The sequence below is a fragment of the Cyprinodon variegatus genome, unplaced genomic scaffold (genome assembly GCF_000732505.1).
Source record: "Cyprinodon variegatus isolate N-32 unplaced genomic scaffold, C_variegatus-1.0 Scaffold184, whole genome shotgun sequence".
NCBI classification, from domain to species: Eukaryota; Metazoa; Chordata; class Actinopteri; order Cyprinodontiformes; family Cyprinodontidae; genus Cyprinodon; species Cyprinodon variegatus.
In genome coordinates this window covers 406,338-429,434 of record NW_015150637.1, presented here as the reverse complement: position 1 = coordinate 429,434, position 23,097 = coordinate 406,338, and the positions used below count along the sequence as shown (strand labels likewise).

At 38.7% G+C, this 23,097-nt stretch overlaps 1 protein-coding gene across 1 annotated transcript; it reads right to left on the bottom strand.

The window, feature by feature from the left end:
- Nucleotides 1-17,907: 17,907 nt before the first annotated feature.
- LOC107087439 (neuronal pentraxin-1-like) lies at nt 17,908-22,743 on the bottom strand. The gene is made up of 5 exons (XM_015379010.1): nt 22,228-22,743; nt 21,835-22,042; nt 21,037-21,281; nt 20,634-20,813; nt 17,908-20,006 (listed from the first exon to the last, which is right to left on the bottom strand). The coding sequence occupies exons 1-5, from the start codon at nt 22,672-22,674 to the stop codon at nt 19,785-19,787; spliced, it is 1,302 nt and encodes a 433-aa protein (XP_015234496.1). The 5' UTR covers nt 22,675-22,743; the 3' UTR covers nt 17,908-19,784.
- Between the last annotated feature and the right edge of the window lie 354 nt (nt 22,744-23,097).

Sequence of the window (23,097 nt, the reverse complement as noted above, 5' to 3'; positions counted from 1 at the left end):
TTTGTTAAGAGTAAAACTGATTGTATTTTGTGCAATTATTTTATTTTAATTATATAAATTATTACCGTAAAAATCAATAGTCGAACAACACATTTTTTTTATCAGCAGTGGTTGATCATGTTTTGTCTTTTTGCAGAAGTCTGTGTATAAAAAATATAACTAACAAAAAAACAATAAATAGAAGTTTACTTATAATATTCAATTCGCAATAATTATTTTGAACTATTATCAGTCTGTTAATATTTGAAAACCTTTATTTCTATAGTGTTTGTTTTATATTATTCAATGAAACCATCACATTTAAGGATTTCAACACTGACTGAATCTACCATAGTGTGTTTACAATATTATCTGTTTGTGTGTCTCATATTGGGGGCAGAGGGCAATGTGTAGTGAATGCTCTTCTGTTAGCTATGAACTGCTGATTGCAAACTTACTTTATGTCCCTGAATAGCTCATTACTTTGCAAGGTATTTCTGCATTTCTACTTCTGTCACAGAGGGACCATAATTGCAAAGAAACCAGAACCACATCCTATCCTCAGCAAATAATATGAAGACTCAGGGGAACCCGAGGCCAGACTTTAGCAAAAGCCATCCTCATTAACATTTTCTTGACAAAGTCATTGGTTGCCCTAATTGCAGAAACCACACAGAGGTCACAGCGAAAATAAAGGACAAACCAAGTATGTTAATATAATCCAAGGATACTGCCACTTTTTAAAAGTTAACTTACTGTGAGTCTTGGTTTGTTGCTGTCAGTCCACAGCCCAACAGGTTTGTTTTATGGTTCACTCCAACACTCCTTCTTTAAACATACTAGCTTGAACTTCTGATGAGCTCCATTAGTGTTTAAGTCTTTTACCCTCAGCCATAGCCACCATCAAATGAGGCTCCTTTTTTCCACTTGTTTCCTGCTCATTACATTTCTTTTTCATATCGTAACTTTTCCATAGGGCGCTGTCACACCTTTCTGATTTAGACATCATATGCCTGACATTCAAGAATCTCCTAAAACACTGGCATACGCTCAACTTCCTATGTAAATTTTCAATTTTGGGCATATACATAGTGTATTTATAATAAGTCCAGAACTTATGTCCAACGACAGCCTAACTTATGCATAATTTAGGCATTGCTGCGCCTGAGGGGGGCAGCAATGAGCCTGGAGGAACCCAGTCTGCATAAAAACATGTCTTTGATCGTGGTATTAACCTAGCTGCTGTTTACCACCTGCCAAAATAATAAAAAGAAAAAAAGAACAAGAAAGAAAGAAGATTCACAGTGGCAGCAGATTCAGCATCATTTCTGCTGGGAAGTTTGTTCGTTGTAGGCGTGGCCATGGGCATGAACCCAGGGAGGATTCATCACACTCACTCTCCCTATGATAGGGATGAAGTCTTGAGGAGAACTGACAGATTCCTCCTGTGAACCCCCTATTATACCAAAACGCTGCCAATACACCATTATACTGTAGCTGGACATTAGAAACATGTTCAATGGCTGTCTGGAACATGTCATATAGGTTGATATGCATTGGAGATAAATTCTTGATAACATACGCAGATGTTATTCACACATTAGTCTTATGTTTTTGGATAAGCTAGACATTACGACTTATGAGTAACTTAAACTTAACATATATCAATGATCAAATAATTTACCTTTAACTTATAGCGCATGTATGGCATACGCTGGCATTAGTCGGGAGGGAGTGGACAGAAACAACGGCCACAACTGTTTAAGTAAACATCCAGCTGGTGTGTATTTGTTTTTTTTTTCCTGTGTGAGAGGAACTCTCGACGTGTGCCAGCGTGCTTCAACGTACTTCAGAGTACTCATAACTTATACAAAACTGACCCTGAACTTATCCAATGTATTTTCAGCGTTTTTGCCAGATTTTTCTTATGTCAGGCATTGTCACGGTGTGACAGGGGCTTTACTTGTTATATGTTCAAAGTTTTCCATTGTTTTCTTTGGAATATATTGCTCATTCTCATGTGTTGCTTGCTCCCCATGCCTGCCTTTCCCACTTCTTTGCTTAATCCACCTCAAGCTAGTTTTGTAACTTTATTTTAGATCTTTCATCAAACTTTTCTACTTACCAAGCTGTTCTGTATTTGGCATCAATTCTAGGAATAACGGTATTATGGTCCTCAGAAGAACTTGTGCTGGTAGAGTTACAGCTGCTCAGTAACTATTCTACAAATAACTGGAGACAACAATTAAAATGAGACAACACAACATATAAAAAGATTTTTTTTTAAAAAGAAAATTTGATAAGTTTCACATAAACAAAGTTTGTGCTTCTTAATATTCGATGTGATCCCCTAAATACATTGGTGTGCTGTACTAGAGGAAAGAGGCTAAAGTTTTCACTGGACGAATGTTCTCCACCAGATGACGCAGATCCTCATGCTGTTCACTGTCAGCAAGACCCAATCTGGAACAAGAAGGGTCTATTCTTACATCCACAAATTAAGAGCCGGTCCCCAATGAACTTGTTAAATGTACATGGCTTTTCTATGTTGTTTCATGTGGTCATAACTGACATGTGTTTTTGCTCTACCTCTGGCAGTCTTCCTTTCTAAAAAGCTCATGCTCATTTGTTAAGAGCTGTAGAGAGAGAAAACTTTAATCAACCCTATATCCGTTCTCCCACACAGAAAAAAACAAAAAAACAAACAACACACCAGCTGGATGTTGAGTTAAACAGTTGTGGTCGTTGTTTTTGTCCACTTCCTCCTACCTTACAGCGTAAATGCAGACACTGTTGTCTTTGTTTTGACAGTTTGCTTTAGTGAAAGCCTCTCACAGAGTACCCAGCTCTGCTCTCAGAGGCTCTTTGGTCATGGATTATTCATGGGACGTGGAAAGGAATGACATACTCCCAATGTGTAGCTCTTATGCCAGCAAGCCTGACAGGGCTGACTGCCTGAGGTCAACCAAAAAGATAAAAAAAACTGTTATCCAACTAGAGTTCATTGCACCTAATATTTACAGATTTAAAAGTGATTTACCATGGTAATTTGGGGTTAAAACAGTCTGAAAGCTTCCTGTGAGGCTGTATATGTTTATACATCATTGATGAGTTTACTGGATGTAGTGACTTGAAGCTACTCCTCTTCAAAAGACCTGAGTTGAATTTAACTTGTGCAACTGTGCAAAGAAAGGAAAAACCTAAGCGTCCTGACCAGCTGATAGGTCAGCAAAAAGAAACCTTTGACTGTCTGCTCTGTGATAAACCAACACTTCTCTTTGTGTTGACATGGTAACAACTGGATTAAGTTTTATTCCAGAGACAGGAAAGCTATTTTTTGCTCTTTGATGGGGTTGTGTCTTCATAAATCAACAAGGTGAAAGTAAGATATATCAGTTAACCAGAATAAATATTTACATTATTCTTTAAACATTTTTTGAAACATGTCGTCAGACAAAATGCATACAAAATGACGTACTGGAAACCAGATAAACTCATTTATATATATGCAGGAAGAGGTACTGCATGCGCTTACATCTTCATTAAACTCATTAGAGAAAAAACTGATTTCACAAGGTTAAAAATTTTCCTTAATCAAATATATATTTTTTTATTTACTGGCAACACAGGAAAAAGGGGACAGTATTGGTTTGATTGTATCAGTAAAGGAAATTTGGATGAGGTTCTAAGGGACAAAATTAGGTAAATCATACTGATTTCTTCTAACTCAGAAAAAATAGTGTCTCTATTTGAAAACTTTTTTTTACCCAAGTATCATAAAGCAAAGCACAATCTTAGTTTCATATGAAAGAACACTCCAAGGCTGACAGAGAAAATTACAAAATGCAGTGTATAACAGTGTTTATCCTAGAAGTTACAATACCAATATTTATCTATAAAGCACTTTCAACACCCAACAGGACCAAATGCATTACACAAACATAACATACAAATAGTCAATCATAAAACATAAATAAGTTAGTATATAAAAGTAGTAATAAGATAATACAAGTAACACAGTAAGACGAAGTCAACATCTCAGATTGTGTCAAAAGCCAAGGAAAAAGAAATGGGTCTTATAAAGAGATTTGAAATCAGAAAGTGAAGAGGCCCGTCTAAGGGCCAAGGGAAGGTCATTACAGTTTAGTAGTTAACAATAAAAAAAGGGAATTACAGTAATCCAGCTGAATGGTTACAAAGCCATGAATAACTGTTTTAAAATGTTGACATTACATAATAGGATTTACTTATGCTAACTTCCTCAAGTGGAAAAAGCTAGATTTTAAAATAGCTCTAATGTGAGATTCAAGCTTCAGACCATCTGTTTTAACCCCTAAATTTGCAATAACAAGCCTGATATACTGGGCCAAAGAACCAATATCAGTCAAGGAGTCATCACTGGAAATGCCAAAAATCATATCCTCTGTATTTTCTTCATTTAGTTTTAAGAATTTAGGAATATCCAGGCTTTCAAGTCTTCCAAACGTAGAAGCAGAGACTGAAAAGAGGTGGAGTTTGTTTTAGCAGTGAAAAGAAATCCCATATTTCCTAAAAATAGAGGCAATAGGGAGAAAGTACAACTTGAAAGGAAAGGGGGCCAAAACTGAGCCCTGTAGGACACCACACAATAATGAAGCAGAGGACATATGGCCATCAAGACAGAATAGAAAGAACATTGGGCCAAATAAGATTTTAAACAATCTAGAGCTTTATGGACAATGCCCACATAATGTTCTAAGCTAGAAAGTACGATTCTGTGGTCAACTCTGTCAAAAGCAGCTGACAAACCTAACAGCACAATCAGCAGAATCAGTTGCTAAAAATATATAATTAATAACTTTTAGAAGAGCTGACGCTGTGATGTGAAAAAAACTTTAAACCAGACTGTAAAACGTCTAAAATATTTTGTTCTTTCAGATAGAGCAATTATTGATTATAGGCTACCTACTTGGGGATTTTTGAGTGGAACTGAAGTTTAGAAATAGGTCTATAATTATCCAGAACAGAGGGTTTCTTAATCAGAGGTTGGATGAATACATGTTTCTGATTTTCAGGCACTACACATGAAGACTGAATGCTAATTACAAGAGCAAACTCTGAAGGACCTAGTGTCAGAAAAACATCTTTAGATTATGAAGATGGAATAGCAACATCTGGAGAATCTGTTGGCCTTAAATGACAAAAGACAGCAAGGTCACAAGTTCAAAGATGTGGAAAACAGCAGAGGAAGCACAAAAACTGAAGGGTCGTGAATAGAGGCACGATCTGGGCCCTAAGAGAAGTGACTTTGTCAACAATAAAGTGTAAAAAACTTTCACATACAGCAGGTGATGTCTCTATACAGCTCTTACGTGGAGCCTTTAGAACCAACTCAAAGGTTTTGAGTAAAAACAGACAGATTGTAACAGTGTGACAAAATTTCATTTGAAAGGTGTTTTCTTTTAGCATATTTTACAGTCTTTAAAATATGCTAAAGCATTCCTTTAATATTTGGACCCTAATCACACCTTTGATTAGTCTGTTTTCAATTTGCTCTCAGCTCTGCGACATTCTCTCCTTGTGGCTTCAGTGCCATCATTTAACCAGGGTTCATGCCTGATTTTGGTGTCTAATTTTTAATGGTACCACTGATCTAGTACCTCTTTACTGGTACATTAAAACCATTTGTAAGATCCTTGGCTTTATTTCCTACAGTTTTGGATGGTACAGTTCTGATTAAAACTGTACAAGATTTCCTCCAGAAAGCCCTTACCTTGACCAATAAACAATATGCACACTTTTTTATCAAGACGCAAAGTCAGAAGTTCAGATTAAGATAACTCAATTTGTTCATTGCTAGGGTCTATTTTTGTTGACTTCACTAACTTTGATTGGTCCCTCTGCTCATCTTCTTTTCTTCCCTTTTATTTTCTTAGTTTTACTTGACAGTGAATGAACTTTTCTGTTGAAACTATCTCAAAGGGTTTTCAGTGAATTTTACTTCAAAGGGCAGCCAGGAGACAGCCCTATCTCATTAAAGTTGACACCTCTGACACTCTGTCATGTGTGACACGATAATCATACCCTCTTTTATGTTTTTTTCTGTTTACACACAATTTTATAACAAATTGCAATCTGAATGTATTACTATTTAAATCCATGCAAGCATATGAAATACTTATAACCTGAAACAAAATGCACCTGAAATAGGCACTTTTTGAAAAATAATTTAAGAATTAATTTCTGTTTTGTAATAGTCATTTTCCTTGGTTCTCCATGGTTGAGGCCTTCTTTGTTTTATTCCTTGTGTAGTTGCCTTCAGTCCCCTCCAGTAACCAATCTGGACATTGTACTTTCTTGTTGCATGCAGTTCAATATAATCCAGGTTTTGTTGTTTCTGTGCAATTCTCCGTTTCCTTTTGACTTGTGACATTTGTGTAATACCTTTACACACTAGAGGTAGCCTTTGTCCTGTTTAGTAAATATACCTCTGGTAATTGATGTCTTAGGGGCTAGCAGATAGCCCAAAAGCTTTGCTTTCACAACCAGGCCAGTATGACTGTTTACATGAGGGTTTGCTTGATAATTATATATTAAACAAGAAAGAGTGCATTAAAAGAGAGAAAATAAAACAAAACAGAAAAGACAACACAGATGATATACAGTACACATTTGACTCCGGCCAGATCTGGCCTGACCAATCAAAGCACAGGAGGCAGGATTTTATGATGCGTGAATCTCAGTGCCAGAATTACCCATAATGCGGCAGTGCTTTTCTGCTAGCATAACAACAAGGTGGCGACATGTTTAAACCCAGACCTTTATTTACGAGGGAGTAATTTGTATATAATGCAAAAAGGTTCTAACAGAATTTATTCCAATTCAGTATAACAAAACTTATGATTAATTATAAATAGAAAAAAATCCTCCACCTTAAGTTTGATTCTACTCCTTAAGTAGAATGAAAGAGAGGATCAAACTTAAATTTCTTGGAGTTTTTGTGCCACATCCATAGCTATTTTACTGGCCCTAACCTGATGAAGCTGACCCTGTTATTCCCACCTTTGAAATCGAGCTCTACAAGCTCCCTAACAGACTGATGCACTGTGTAAAACATTGATCAGTCTGTTTGGCCTGGCTATTTTAGGAGGATTTTTTTACTCTGCAAGGAAAAAAAATCCCTGCCTAAAAGGAACCTACTTATGGATACTATTAATGGGTCACATCAGCCTGTCTCCGTGCTCTAAAGACTAGTCTCTGAACCCTTGCTGCTTAGATTCTACTCTGGCGTTCCCCTCGAGCCCCCCCCCCCGAGCCGGACAAGAGACCCCTTTCCTGGATTCAGACTGGTTCCTTCAGCAGCTCCTCGAACCTGTCTCCACTGCGGTGCTGCTGAGTTACAGAACCCTTTCCTCCACTTACCCTCCCCAGATAGGTTATCCGTACCTGGATGTAAGCAGAGCAGCAACAGTGAGGGTTTCTGTAGCTATTTCTACTCTTAATCAGTTTCCTCTTTCCTCCCGCAGAGCCCCGAACACTGATGTTCTGAACCTTGCCTGCGGCTCCCATTCGGAACCGTTCTTATTTGTGTGTAGTTAAATAAACATCTTAAACTGCTTCTTGTCTCCCCGTCTGTGTCTGCATGAGGGCTAAACACCTTAAAACCATGACAAGAATAAGTTGCACTTTGTTTACTAACCTCAAATGTCACATCCCCATCCTTATGTAAATTGTAGTAAAAAAATGCTGTAACCTTTCTCTTACAATAGATATAGAAAAACATTAATAGCCTTCACCAGACTAAGATAGTTAAAAAGGACTCTGACATTCTTTGTTTCATACTATGAGCTATTAATTGTAAATGGAATACTGTTCACCTTGACAAGAAATTGCATCAGAGCTTGTAACTGCAGGAACTCCTACATAAATAGATGAATAAAAAAGCTCAAGCACAAAAGGTGAGGTAAATGCCTCTGAAATGGGATTCAGAATAGCTTGTAGAATGTCATTGCAAAGTTTGTTCACATATTATGGATCATTCTAAAGTTAAATTTACTACAAAAAAAGTTTAGCACTTTTTATTATAAAAAGTTTTAGATATAAGTTTAAAAACATTCAGGATTATAATTCTGTCAAGCTCAGAATATAAGGACCCAGTTTTTGAGGTGGAGAGACAGTTAGGTTTCACAAAATGTTTATTTAAGGTGGAACTGTAGAGAACAGCGACGGTGTCTAAGGCAGGAAACCCTGCAGTGGGTTTTCCTGCCTTAGAACACAGGTAAGTGACTATGTCTATCTGGCAGAGGATGATAATAAACATGTGAGTCACTACCCTGGTCTTAAAGTTCAGTCCATGCCCAGATGAGGAGGTTGGCTCCAGCTGGTCGGCTGCCAAAAAGATGATGCGAATGCTGCATAGAGAGTCCCAGATGCTGAAGTCCCAGAGGTCGGAGGACAGGCAAGAGATCAGTTCCCATCAGACAAAGGAAGGCAGGATAATCCAGAGGGCGAAGCCAAAGCCAGTGTCGAGGAAGTGCTCACGAGTCAGGGCCAAGAAAACAGAGATCTGAATAGGTACCAAAAGGGAAATCCAGGACGATATCAGGAATCAGTTCCAGGTTTGGTACACAGGCAGAATCCAGCAGGAGTCCTAAGACAGGTCAGGCAAACAGATCAGAGCAGGGACAGGCAGGTTCAGATCCAGGGGCAGAACGAGTCAGGATCAGGCAATCTGAATCACTCAGAACTCTCACCAAAACCTTGAAAAAGCTGGCACTGATGACTGGTTGAAGGCCAGTTAAATAGAGGCTGAAGCTTATTACGGCAGATGAATGGTAATGGGCGGAGCTAGGCAGATGAATGAAATGCGTTGTCAGACCAGACATCGGCGCTAAGATCATGACAGGTATTACCACAATTAGAATATCTATTTCATGTCAAATTTCTTTCCTAAGGATTTTTTCCAAACCTTTCTAAAGAAAGGCCTCTTGAAAAGCATTTCAATGTAATATGCCTTGTATTTGTGCAAAACTTAGTCTGTTCATAATTTTTATTAATTATTACATCAGTGCTGTTTGGTGGCTGCGCTGCGGCATTAGGGAAGTGCAGGTTGCTTCAATAGCAGATTTGACCTCATTGGCATTACTGTTGCATCAGACAAGCACATTAGTTGACTGGACATTAAACCGGGAATTAGTACTTATATGGGCAGTTGGTGTGCCTTCTGAAAAAGAAATCAACACCCAGAATGCTTGAGAACAAAGAGAACTAGAGGGTACTACAAAAGGTATTGGTTGGACATCTACATTTACTTTAGACCAACACCAGCTCATGACTTGGTTCTCAAATCTCCATGGACTGGTGAAACTTCACACTGGACCTCAAGCAAAAGGGATTCAGTGCTTCTGAAATCTTCTTGTCTAGATCATTGGCCCTTGCTTTCTAATTAAACCAATTTGAATGAAGGTCTTTTTGTAACGTACAGGATATTGGACCCAGGAAACAGCTCAGACAGGTCAGTGGAATGCAACAGATTTTATTAATAATGGGAGGCGCAGGGGGCGTGCAGGCGGCTCTCAGTCAGGAAATCCCTTGTGGCGGAGACAACAGGTTAGTGATCAGCAATAAGAGAACCAGAGAGGGACTGAGGCTGAATCACTAACCTGTTACTGGGTCTCAGAGTGGGCAGCTGGCACCGTTTTTGGGTCTGGGGCAGGAGTCCGTATAATGAAGGGGCTTGTGGAAGCGATGGCCGTTGAGCGGCGGATGGTTAGCTGAGGACTGAGGCCGATGAGCTCCAGAGACGTTTATGGATTCAGAGATAGGATCCAAGCGAAGATACAGAGGGGCAATCCAGAAGAGAGGTCCAGGTCCGTTTGAGGGTCCGTTTACTGGCAGGTTGAGAGAAGCAAAAGAGTTAGGCAGACTCGGTTACTCACTGACTGAGTGGGGTTCAGGCTCAGAGGCAGGTAATCCAAGGCAGAACTGATGCAAGGGTTCAGAGGCGGGTCTGGTTTGGATTCTGGACAGGCAGTCAGGATCAGATAAGGGGTCAGGCAGGCTCAGAGAAAAAAAGGCAAAAACAGGTCAGGTAACAGGTAGGCAGGCAAAATGTAGAAAAGCTGGAAGGTACTCAAGGGATCACAGGATTCGGATTGTTCTGTAGTGGCTCTCTAGTTCGGTTGGCAGCATGGTGCTGCGCCCAGGGGTGAAGGCTGGCGGTCAGTGTTGGAGTCCTTTGTGCAGTAGCAGGCTGTGCTCTGCTGCTGTGCCTGGATGGGGAAAGTGGTCCCTCAGTAATCTGACCGCAGCGAGCAGTCCAAGCATGGATCCTATTTTCTCTATGTCCGGTTGGGAAACATTGCCCTTCAGATATGTTTATTACCTGGTTCGGCTCATGGCTGCGCGCCAGTGGGTTTCTAGCCGTGGGTCTCCACCTGCGCTAACTGACCGTTATCCTTCACTGTTTTTGTTGTTCTGGAGCCTGGACCATAATGATATGGAAATCAGTCTGGTGCTGTGGCTATACTAAACTGTGTAACTAGGTAGGGTTCTTTGTTTTATGAAATAAAATATTTCATTAAAAGCAAAATGATGCTTTGAATCAGCTTTATTGCAATCAGGCACTTTATTAAAGCCATACATCAGAGAAAACAAGCCGTTGCAACTTTGATATATTGAATCCAACTGATGCTGTGAGAGCAGGATTGATGATAAAAGAATCTGCCATGAAGTGATCCAAAAACATAGTTTGCTGTATCGGCTTGGGCACTACAGATTGTCGGGTTGATTTTTGTCTAATCTATTTCATTTCTGGATTGAAATTTGACACAAAACTGGGTCCTTTGGATAACTAAACATTCCTTTTCCCGATCCAATTCCATTCCTACAATTGGCAACACTACAATAGACTGCTCTGATTTTTATATTGGAGAAACCAAACAACCTCTCCACAGATGCATGGCCCAACACAGAAGAGCGGCCTCCTCTGGACAAGACTCCGCAGTACATCTACACCTTGTGGACAAAGGACATTCTTTTGAGGACCAGAATGTTCACATTTTGGATAAAGAAGATAGGTGGTTTAGAGGGGCGTGAAGGAAGCCATCTATGTTAAGAGAGAAAAAACAACTTTAAACAGAGGTGGTGGACTCAGATTCCAGCTTCCAAAAACGTACAATTCAGTTATAGATGTGATCCCTTCCAGATATCACCAAACCCCCCACCCCATCACAGAGGAACAAAGTACCTCCTCTCTTCAGCCAGGTGAACAATCCCTCCTTTAACGAACGACCATTCACAATCATAGACAGGTTCCAGGTATTACAGGAGACAATCCCCCCTTCAACGACCGACCTTCAGAATCATAGACATGTTTCAGACAATACAGGCTAACAATGGAACCAAACGACCCGCTCGTCTGTTTCAATTTGCATGCATCCAAGCAATACAAGGCCATGTCTATATAAAGCCTCAACTCACTGCGTATCCGGACATTTGAATTAAGAAAGCTTCCTGGAGGGGAAGCGAAACATCTTCAAACCTTGGAAACCAAGTCCAGTGGATTGTTTTTAAACTTTTACGGAAGTACAATAGACAATTGTAATGACACTCTAACGATCCTTGCAGAGTGCTTAACAATGGGTGAAGTAGTGTTTCTATACACCCACCTGAGGACGTTTGACTACACTGACTTCACAGCTGCGTTTCGTCACGTGACTGCTCTCAGATTGCTAGAGGTGCCCAGCATACTGTAAAATTCTGGGACCTTTTTTATGTAGCACGATTTAGACCAGCCACATAGAGAAAAGAAAGGATAATCTACCATCTGACACAATAAAACTTCTCTAGACACCTTTCTAATTGACATTTAAAGGGGGAAATATGAGATTCTATTGTGTAGGATTGTGGCTTACATTACAAAATGAACTTGAACTAGTTCATTTAAAGGTTTGTGAGCAATGAATAGGAGCTAGTTCATTTTCCTCTGTCTGAACTAAAATTTGAGCATGCTCTTTTTTTTAATAAACTGGCACAACATTGTACATACATATATATTTATATATTTTTACACACACTTTGCGTTTTATTTTACAAAAATAGAAGTCCAAGGTAAAAAATTAAGGTCTGTATCATTAGTAAATGAATTATTACGTATTTAAAACAGTAATACTGACCGGCAAGTGGTAAGAGTAAGCAGCTAAGGGAGGTCAACATTTGTTGTTGGTTTGCATTAAACCTGAGTTACACCCTTCACTGCTTAATTAAGTGAGCAGACCTCAACGCTGATCTCTATCTGAAGCGTGTTGAGGTGGATGTTTGGGGCAGGAGGGCTGTGATGTGGCTGTTTGTGTCTGACCTGATTATGGAAAACAGGCTCTGGCGCTGCTCCCAGAGAACGGCGGGTCTGTGGCATCTCTGTGAAAAGTATCCCTGTTGTGCCAGCTTCTGTCACAGGATGCCTGTGGATAAAGACCAGCCTTTGCAGAATGCCAAGAGGGAGTGTGTGAACAGGGCAGGAATGAGAAGAGAGGAAAAATTCTGCAGTATTCACACTTTGACAGATTTCTTCATTATTATTCATGTTCGTAAGCTAGTGGCGGTTAAAAGTCACGGCATGGCTATTTCACACATTTTTTCCCCTTTAATAAGGTACAATTAGAGTCTGTTAATGTTTCGCTTGAGAATTTAAGAATTACATTTTAGAGAAGCTCTGTATAAGTAGTTACTCTTTATTTTCTGGATCTTGTCATAGAAGTTGTTTAATGCTGACTTATTTTCTTGTCTCCCATGATATTTGATTTAACATATTGAGCATTTGTTGTTTTCTTGTTGCGTTAACAAATATCTGAGAAGCCTTCCATATCTGTAGCACAGCACTTTTAAGATTTAAGCATGAGTTTCCAGCAGAAGCTCTCAGCGTGTCCCTTAAGTGAAAGCTGATGAATTCAAGAGCTTGAGAAGAAATAGCTTTTAGTCTTAGGCCAATCCAAAACAATCCCTCCCCTTGAGAAGTAATTATGTACCTACTTATCTAGCAAAGCATCAGTAGCATTATTTCAGGTTTTACAGTTCCCCTGGAGAAAGGATGTTTTTGTATATATTGGAGCTGAGTAAAATCAATTATTCATTCAGGACTACTATTCCGACTACTGCTAAAGTAGCTCTGAGATTTAAGGACAAGTATGTGTGTCTAATATGTATTCTGTTTTTATAACGCTCATGTCTGTGATGCCCACTCTCAGCAGCTCTAAGAAGAAGGAAGAGGAATTCTATTAATAAAGAGGCTTTAGAACAAATCTGATACTTAATGAAAAAATATTGTAAGTTGCAATCCTTACCACATTGACTAAAAAAGAAAAAGAAGTTCAATAACTTTTAATCAGTTTGAATTGACATCAAAACCTTGCTGCATCCACATTTCTACAGCAGAAACTTGCCTTAATGTTATGATCTGGTGTAACAGAGTCAGTTTTGCAGGCTGCTTTGCTCACACACAACTTTTCAAATCTGCCCCAACATTTGGAGAAGGAGTTTCACAATATCAAGCCCCCCCCAACTTCAGTAGTAAACATTATTTTGAAACACTTACATTTTAGTCTCTTTAAACCAGGGCATGTCTACAAAACCAATGGATATTTACTGTGGTTCTTATGTTGCTTTTGGAGCCATGGCTTCTTCCTTCCTGAGTGGCCATTTAGCCCAGTATTTAGAGGTACAGTATTTAGTTTACTGTGGATGATTAATCTCACTTATATTGCTCTCAACAAACATCATCTTCTCTGTGATTTTATTTGTATTTTTTTATGTGTTCAGTTGTTGATTATTTTCCTCCAAACAAAAATCTCTGGGATTCTGTCTTCCCTCCAGAGCAATTTGAATATGAGGCAATCTCCTTCTGTTGTTACAGCAAGTGAATACAGCTCTTACAACCATATAACAATATTTGACCCAGAAGTAAACCAAACAAGTAGATCACAATGATATTCCCTTACCTCTTTTCTTCCCCGTGTCACTTAAAGGTATAATAGAGAATTTTCGCGAATTTATGAAAAGACCCGCCCTCTCCACTTAAAAAGAAAAAAATAATATACACATGCACAACCCTGTACCTGCTCCCGAGAGGGAACGCCTATTAAACGCATGTAAGAGCATGCACAAGCCCATTTCTTCATGCTAACGCTCTGTTTAAAAGCTGCTGTTTGCATCGGTCATGCTTCCAAAAGAGAAAGACGAGCTTCAATGTCTTTCTGAAACAGAAGCTCACCACACATATACACCTAAAAGTGCTGTTTGCATCGCTCACAAGCTTACTTTCCAAAAGAAAATTAGCAACTTTTCCATTATGTCAGACTCACCACCAGTAAGTGAAAATGGGGACGAACGTGTAGGACGGCCTTATGTAAATATATCACAAGAATGATTGACAGTTTGGAGGATTACTTATTTTGATGATCCACCTGGAAAAGAACTATACCTTTAAGAAAGCAATAGGTTTGAGGCATTATCTAGAGTTGCTTCCACTGCAGTTAAATGCAAAGGTGGAGAAAGTAAAATCCTTCCCAAGTTTCCTGTATTGTGTACACTTAACAAGATGATTAGCCTCTGTAGTTGTTGTGAATTTGAAAATGCAAATGGTGGAAACGTATTTTTATAAAGGCTGTTTACTCTCTGTACCTCTTTTCTTAACTTTTGCTTGGATCATATTGGGAGTACTTTATTTTTCAGTAATCTATTCCTTGTGGTTATCTAGGGTTAATTTTATTTTAGGTCAAAAAGCTCACAAAGCATAATTATCTGGGATTCTAAATAGTTTAACTTCTTCTCTGGAGTTTATGGAAAGTCAAAAAGCACTCAATCTCTATCTTGACATTTATCGTATAGAAATACCTTTGGTCAGCCTAAATCATTTAATATTCAGCAGTGAATAAGAGAATGCTGCTACTTATTCAGTTTATGGAAATACCCACTTTAAAAAAACATAGCAAATTATTTTATTTAGAAGTTATACCATTAATTATTATTTTCCTCTATATGAATATTTAGATTGTATTATAATGTTGTATGTTATTATTTTAAGTTTAATGAACACTTTTAGGACTTTAATAAAAACTTTTCTTTTGTCTGGAAATTCTCAAATGGAGCTTTTTTGGATAATAAAGTTTTCCCAATGATCATTAAAGTGCACTATAGCTAGGGATGCCTTTTTTCAGATTATTTCTTTTATGCTTAAAAATTATGCTAGGATCTCATCAATTTCACCTAAACAAAGTGAATATCCAATATCATATCATATCAATGAGAGTGTCATGATTTTGGGTAGGCTTTTGTTCATTAACCTGCTGTAGATGGATAGAAAGTGTTGTGGGACGTTGGAATTAACATGCAGAGAGTGTTTACTTTTCTGAGCTGAGAGCTTCTCCAGATCACTAAAAGTGGATGGCAAGCAGTAACATTCCATGCCCCTCAGATGCCCTATTTTATTTCATGTTCTTTCTTCCTTCAAACAGCTATTTCCTTTCCATGTTTATCTGTTAGAACTGAGTGTAAAGAACTGAGTGTTCTTTACAGAAATATATATTTGATGAATATATTTAAAATCTTGCAGATACTTAACTAAATCTGAGATTCCAGATACTGTATATAAATCTCAATCACATATTAACCCTTTAACTTCCTTGTCAACCTTCAACCTGTATTTAACTGAGAATATGGTCAACCATTTGGCTGACCAAACAGTTAAACCATTTCTTCTAAATTACTATTTTAAAGAACCACATGTAAATTCAAAGAAATTAGAGTCGATAGAGTGAAATAGAGATGTACACCGGAAGGCTGAGAGTGAGACTTTTAAAGGACCTTTATCTAGCAAAGGCGTTATAAAATCCAACAAGACTAGGTGAGCAGAAATAAAGAAAGGCAATTTGTTATTAGTGAGGCTTCTGCCACTGTTCAGCAAAACTTCTTAATGTAAATACGTATTTGTGTATCTTGGTCTATCCCATCATGATTGTAAAAAATTATAGACTACAAACACCAAGGAAAGCCATTTAAAGCCATCTCCGGGTTGGTTATTGTATGTACGCCTCAACAGCAAGCATGGTGGCCATGTGCTGAGATGGATTTTCCTGTCTGGGGAAACGTTTATTGATTTGAAGACGTAGAAGAAAGGGAAACCAATTTGTGGGACAAATGTCCTGACAGCTGGAGGGACCTTACAACCTATTTAGCAACAAAGGATCCCCTACTCTTCACCCAGCTGATACCTGACTGCCAACTGGGATAGATCTTCTATCACCTGGCCAAATTCCTGCCCCAACAAATGAGGGTAGATTACAAACTTACTGAGCACCACCAGAAACCATTAAAATTGACTATCTTCTCTGTATTTACCGAGTACGTCACCTCTTAACTCTATTTGTGTTAAAAAAATATGTTGGTTTTTTTCACTCTTTATGGAGTGGCCATAATGTTTAGTGTTTCACATTTATAAACAGTCAACTTAAATGTTTTTTCTTTGTGAAGTCCTATTTTCCATTTTATCCTACAAACTTTTGATAAGATCTCAGTAATTTCACTTGTTTCTTTACTTTAATTTAATTCTGTCTATTTATATAGATATATATCTGTATAGATGTCATGGGAAAAAAAGTATTCAACTATTCATCCTGGTTAAATAAACGTAGATCGATGGATTTCACAGTCGGCACATTTATTAATATCTTTGCAAACAGAGAACAGTCAACATACAGCCCTAATGGCACAGCATTCTGCCCTGTTCTGATCTAGGCAGCATTCGTTCCCCCTTACTTACAACAATGGAAAAGAAGTCAGAGTCAAAACAAATTACAGACACTTATGAATAAACCTTGAGAAAGAATCTGATTTGTTATGGGAAGAAGCTATGTCTGGTCGACAAACAACATCCTGCAGAGGATGGTGTGGCCTTGAAAGTGAAACAGGCTGAGTGAAAAGTTTATAGTGAGTAAATAGGATAAATTAATATATAATACAAGAAATTAAAATGTTCCGACAACAAATGTCATCTCACGGTGCTTTGTTAACAAAAAGCTACTTCCTGTTCTACTGTTAGTAACTCCAGGACACACTTGCAGACCTATAGTCAGGGGGCAAATAGATCTGTAAACAATCAGATCTGTAAACTGATGGAGCTCAATTATTAAGGGGTTAATCCGAAAAATTGATAATTTAACAATTTTTTTTTTATTATTTTAGCAGGGAGTAAACTAGAAAAATTGAAGAATTTGTTAAATATACAGCAGGGTCTTTTATTTCTAATCTAATCATTTTGGGTATGCTAAAGGTTTTTAGTATTTCTGGTTTTCCTTATTGTAAAGCATTAGAGTAATCGGAGGAAATCCACAAACTACTGTTTAATTCCCTAGTTATTCCATTCCATGCTCAACCCATCATGTAAAGCCATTTTTATTTCATACTGCTGTATTCTTTATGCCAGGCTTTGTCTATCTATGTATTTATCACAATTCTCATTCTATATAAAGCTATAGGGATCATCAAGATGTCTTTCCGAAAGTAAGAGATACTTGCATGCCATTTTGGATCAACAGTGGTTTTCATGTTGGAAAATACACATTGTTATCATTTCTATTCATTTCAGGTGATATTCTTGAGGCCAATGCATTAAACTGAATCTTTCAAAGAATCAGATTTGGTTTTAATGCATGTATACCTCTTGGATGATGTTTTGTTTCTCTTTAAATTTTGGTATTTTGATGGTCTTGCTTGTCATGCAATGGCTCCCAGTTGATCCATGTTTTTCTATTACTGGACAATGTCTCCTACTGTGTTTCACTGGATGTTCAGTGCCTATAATAATAATAATAATAATAATAATAATAATAATAATAATAATAATAATAATAATAATAATAATAATTGAACTTTAGTGATCTCACATGGGAGAAATTTACCTCTGCATTTAACCCATCCCCTTGGGGAGCAGTGGGCTGCCATCATAGGGCGCCCAGGGAGCAGTGTGGGGTTACTGCCACCTTAATGGCTGCAAGGGGAAATGTTGTGTATTTCTCTTGTTAAATGTAATGCGACTAAAAGATGGAGTCTGGCCAATTTGGATATGCATGTTGTTAAATTACGATTATGTTGAAAACCCAAACAATTGCCCAGTAGTTTGTTTGGATAGCTTTTTCTATTAAGGAATAATTCATACTTTTATGTGTTTACTCATAATATATCTTTCTTGATGTATCTTTTTTTATGGTCTAACATAATTGCATATTTTATGTAACAGAAGGGAAAAAATACTGCTCTCTTTGGCAGAAAGGACAATGAATGCATGTGACAAAAGGATTGCAGTCAAAAGAAGAAACGTGCTCTAATGAGTTGCATAATGCTAATTGCCAACTTTTGTTTCAAAATCCTTGAAAATCTATGAGGAATGTATGTCATTCTACTCATGGCAAAACTCCATTGATACCTCCTGGGTCTCTGCTTTTAGCAGTTTAGTGAGGAAAAGCAGCTGAGGTGATTCCTGGCTCGCTCAAAATTGGCACTCGATTATTTCACCCAGCTGGCTCGAGAGGATCTGGAAATCATCCAACCAGAGCTGGAAACAGAAAGTGTACCCCTTCTTCAATTCCTCTCCCTGCTTCCCTAAAGTGGACCTAAATGGTCTGAAGAATGGAAATGGATGAATAACATAATGACTCCTCTAACCTTTGTGTCATCAACGACTTTATTTTGACCAGCATTTTGCACCAACTGCGAGCCAAAATGAACTTTGACAGTGTCACATTTGGTCAACTCATACGGCATACCCAACATGTGCAAAAATAATTATATATACACCTGCCTATGGTTCAAGTATCACAATTTGTTACAAAAACTAGAACTTTTTTTTTTTCATCCGTCATTGTCGCCATGCTTTAAGCCTATAACAATACAGTATAAAAGCTCAACTCAAAGGTAAGGACAGTAAAAGCAAAGATTAGAGATGATGACGCAGCATCGCAGAAGTTAAGACATGCTTGTTACTGTACAGAGGAACATTCCCACTCAACCGGAAAGAGATGCGAAACAAATTGCATTTCACAGCACACAATCTGGTCCAACTGCATTTTAAAGTGTTACAACAAAGACTGCTTTAAAAAAAAAATCAGTTTACAGGAGAATAAACACAAACACTCTGCAAATGATAATGAATGTGCTGACATGTCTCTTCAACAACCCAAGGCACTCAGGCTCTTACGTTGGCAATGAAGATATCAGAGTCTTTGCACAAAAATCACGCCAAGCGGGGTGGTTTTAGAGAAAGGAGAGTGATCAAGAAACAGTTTTGTGTTTTTCATGGTCTCCAAAAGCAAAGCTTTGCTTTTAAATAAGTCCACCTGCGTGTTTTCCACAGTGCAAATCCCTGGCAGTCAAGACAGGAAAGACTGCTGAAGAATTCATTAGTTTTCTTCAAGTTCTGTGACATCAGTTTTCAAAACCCTACATGACTTCCCTGCAGCACGCTTCAACCCGGCCTGTTATTTTTTTGCTCTTACAGAGCGACCCCTTCCTTTCAGAAGTGCCATCAGTAGCTTTTTCCAAATATAACCACATGTACAATCAAGCACTGCAGGATGCCAAGGTTGACCTCTTCAGTGACCTCCTCCCACACAAGATTCTAGTAAAAACCTATCAAATCTTCCACAAATAAAGTTTTGAAAAGACCTATAAAAATCCCAGAAGCTGTTCACTGAAAGAGTCTTATCCTGATCCTTTAAGTTGGCTGACACCGTGGCAAAAATGGCATTTGCAAATGTTTTCTTCGTTTACAGGTCAGTTCAGTTGAGCTGACGACAAGCTTCAAATGTCCATTTCGAGGCACCGCCATAAATATCCAGGCTCGTCTCCATCCATGCAAACACGTTGCCCACTTGAGCTTTGCTGCTGCAGGTGGCTAAATTGTAAATCTCCCCCACGGACAGCTTCCGATCCCAGATGTGGAAATTGGCCAGGTCCCCAACAAAGGCTTGTGTGGCGTCGAATCCCCCACCATAGGTGTCCTGTGGTAAGGAAAATCCATTTTAGTGAGGATGATCGAGATGTTTGGTGTACAGAACATCTAGCTAATCTCATGACAAACTCAAAGAAAAATATGTATCCTAAATGAATTTTGTTTCTGAATTGTTTTGCACCAGAATTCAAGCACAAGAATTATTATTTTGAATGATTAAGATTTTTTTCTGAGAACTAAAGAACACTAAATATTAAAAATGTGCTTCCTTGATATAATTTACAATTCATGCAAATTTAAGGAATTACAATAGGATTTTGGTTTATTCATGAAAGCATAAGTAATATTTTTTTCATTTTTTGATGCATAAAAAGAGGCAATATGCATGCTGCAGGTTGCCTAATGCTCTAAAAGGATGAATATGAGTTGAATTTTGATATATTGATTGTAAAGGGATAAACTTTTTAGGATTTGACCTGCAGTACAGTGCTGATATATGCAACATGTTCATAAACAAATAAACATTGGAAAATAAATATATTATTATTAATAGAATATTAACCATGTTGCTATGGGCATAAAGAAAAGAGATAATTGAAATCCCTTTTTAATTAGATCCATGACAACAACAGAGGAAAAGCAGGGAGGCAATAAATCCACACTGCTGCTTCCTTACCTGTTCTTGGCCAAGGATTAGTAATCCCTGGGGTTTGATTGGATGATACGGAGCCAGATTCTCTCCACTCCCTCTTTTGACACCATCCTGGTAAGCTTCCCAAACCCCATCCCGAGTAGTCCAGGTCACACAGATATGGTGCCACTTTCCGTCATTGATGAGAAAAGGCAGTTTTGCAACCTTCAAAGAGAGTCATGCATATCTCAGTATTACGTAAATTAAAGAATAAAAAAATAATGAAATTAAAGAAATGGGAGGATAGACTGTTTAACTATTTGCAAATTTTATATACTATTAAAACTAACTAAACAATGCTAGTTATAATACTACATGATCCACTAGTACAAGGAGTAAATCTTTAAATCAATAGAGAGCAAGTGATGGTGTTTCCATTTAGACATACCTTGTCATTGATCAGTATCTCCATCGGGTTATTTCCCCATTCTATGAGGACCAACTCGTTGGCCTGACCTGGGACTGCATAGGAGAAAGGTGTTCCTACTCCAGGTGATGCATTGGACTTTAGCCACATGCAAACAGTCAGGGCGTACATTTCAGGCAAGCTTTTCTTCACTTTTGCATACATGTAGTTGGTCCTCAGAGGGAATGTGAGCTGAAATTTATCCAAAGGCCTGTTTTCTCTCTGACCTAGGGGTGTCAAAAACACATGTAATTTATTTTCTTTTTACATACCACCATTTGATAAATCTTGATAAACATGTATATATCTCTCCCTTCGCACACAACCTCAGGATTTGGAATTACACGTTACACAACATATCCACATATGAGGCTAAAGCTCTAGATTTGCTTTAATCTCGTTGCACGATAAATCCATCACTAGAGTAGAGATGTTGGTAACTAAAAGTTGTTTCTACATGCAATCATGCGTGCCTGGCATCATATGCGTCTCACAGAGATAATAAGTCAGAGTATTAATTCAAGAATGGAAATGGTGGCGACAGACTGTTTGGAAAGGTTTCATCTGCTGAAAGTGGAGCAGGATGCTGCAGGATGTACAGAGGTTCGGTTGTAACTGCAAGATTTAATCAGCTGCAGTCTTTTTTAAATGCATGATAATTAGATTTAGATTAGGAAGATTAGATAATTTAATATATGGAATATGAGATAAATATTAAACTACCCCGAAATTAAAATTAATAAATTAGTATGGAGAATATATTTCTCTCATTACACTTACCTTTTTCTAGATCTGTGATCCTTTGGTGTAGAGAGGTGAGTGTGGACTCTACTCTCCCACGCTGCTCAGTCTCATTCCTGAGACCAGGCTTTCCTTCTTCGATGCTGTTTACCCGGGACAACACCTGCTTCTCCAAATCATCGATTTTACTTTGAAGCAGGTCCTTCAGGCTGTTGTTCTGCACCGAGTTGTTGCTCCTGCTGAATTGCTGTGAGAGAGTGACACCTTATTAAGTTTAATCCTAAGATATTCAGTTGTTTAGAAGAAAACCTTTATCTGTATAATGTATAAAGTGTTTTGTTGGAATGATTTCTAGGCTATGTGATGGAAAATGATCATTAGGATTGAGCTTTGCGCACGGTTAAGGCGCTGAACACGTCTCCAGAATCCTACCTCTAGATTCTCTAATCTCTGCTTCAGTGACTGTAAAGTCTGAGAGAGCTGCGTCAAAGTCTCCGCGGGGCCTCTAGAGACGTCCCCCATTGTGTTTTTGGTCCCCGCTTCCTTCCTCCTGCTCCCTGGCCGCGCGTCCCCGGGCTCCACGCCGCCGCTCTGACTCTCGCACCTGGCCAACTTCGAGGTCAGCTCCCGTATTGTCTCCTTTTGGTTGATGATCGTCTCCTTCTGCTGCAGCACGGTCTCCCGCAGCTGCATCACGGTCGTTTTCAAGTCCTCCCCCGGTACACTGTTCTGTAGTGTGGCCGCGCAAATGTCCACATCCTTAGGCACGGATGTGCATATGAACTGTGTCTGTCCAACAAAGTCTTGGGATAAACTCTCCAGAAACACGCAGGAGAAAAGAAAAAGTCTCCAGGAGAACCCGCTCCTCGTCGACCACATCCTGCCGTAGTGTGCGCGCGGTTTTGTTTTAGTTGATGATCCGCAGTGAGTGTTCTCTTGTTGTGGTACTCCGCCTGTATGAGCGCAGCCGCTTTTATACGCGGAGCGTCCGGTCGGTTCTGCGCAGAGAAGCTTCACTGCATCATAACCTGGAGGGGTGGCGGGAAGTGCGCTGCCCCGTTTGGAAAGAGAGAGAGGGAAAACAGAGGGCTACGATTCGAGGGATGAAACCCATTTCCTTCCATAGAGCTACATTTTAAATCTTTTATCACTTAGACTGTTTGTCATTTTCCGGCTGTGTATTATTAATCTGACAAAAACGCAGATGTGTTGGAAGGAAGGACGGCGCACATTTTTGTGGCTCTGGGCCAATAGAAGCCCGCTGTGTGTATATATGCTTTGTTCTGGGTGATCTTGGAGCTG

Bases quoted from the DNA above. Each gene is read 5' to 3' on its own strand.
- LOC107087439 (XM_015379010.1), bottom strand. From the start codon at position 22,674: ATGTGGTCGACGAGGAGCGGGTTCTCCTGGAGACTTTTTCTTTTCTCC. The intron at 22,043-22,227 runs GTAGGATTCTGG...ACTCTCTCACAG, and splicing joins AGAGATTAGAGAATCTAGAG to CAATTCAGCAGGAGCAACAA. The intron at 21,282-21,834 runs GTAAGTGTAATG...TGACACCCCTAG, and splicing joins GATCACAGATCTAGAAAAAG to GTCAGAGAGAAAACAGGCCT.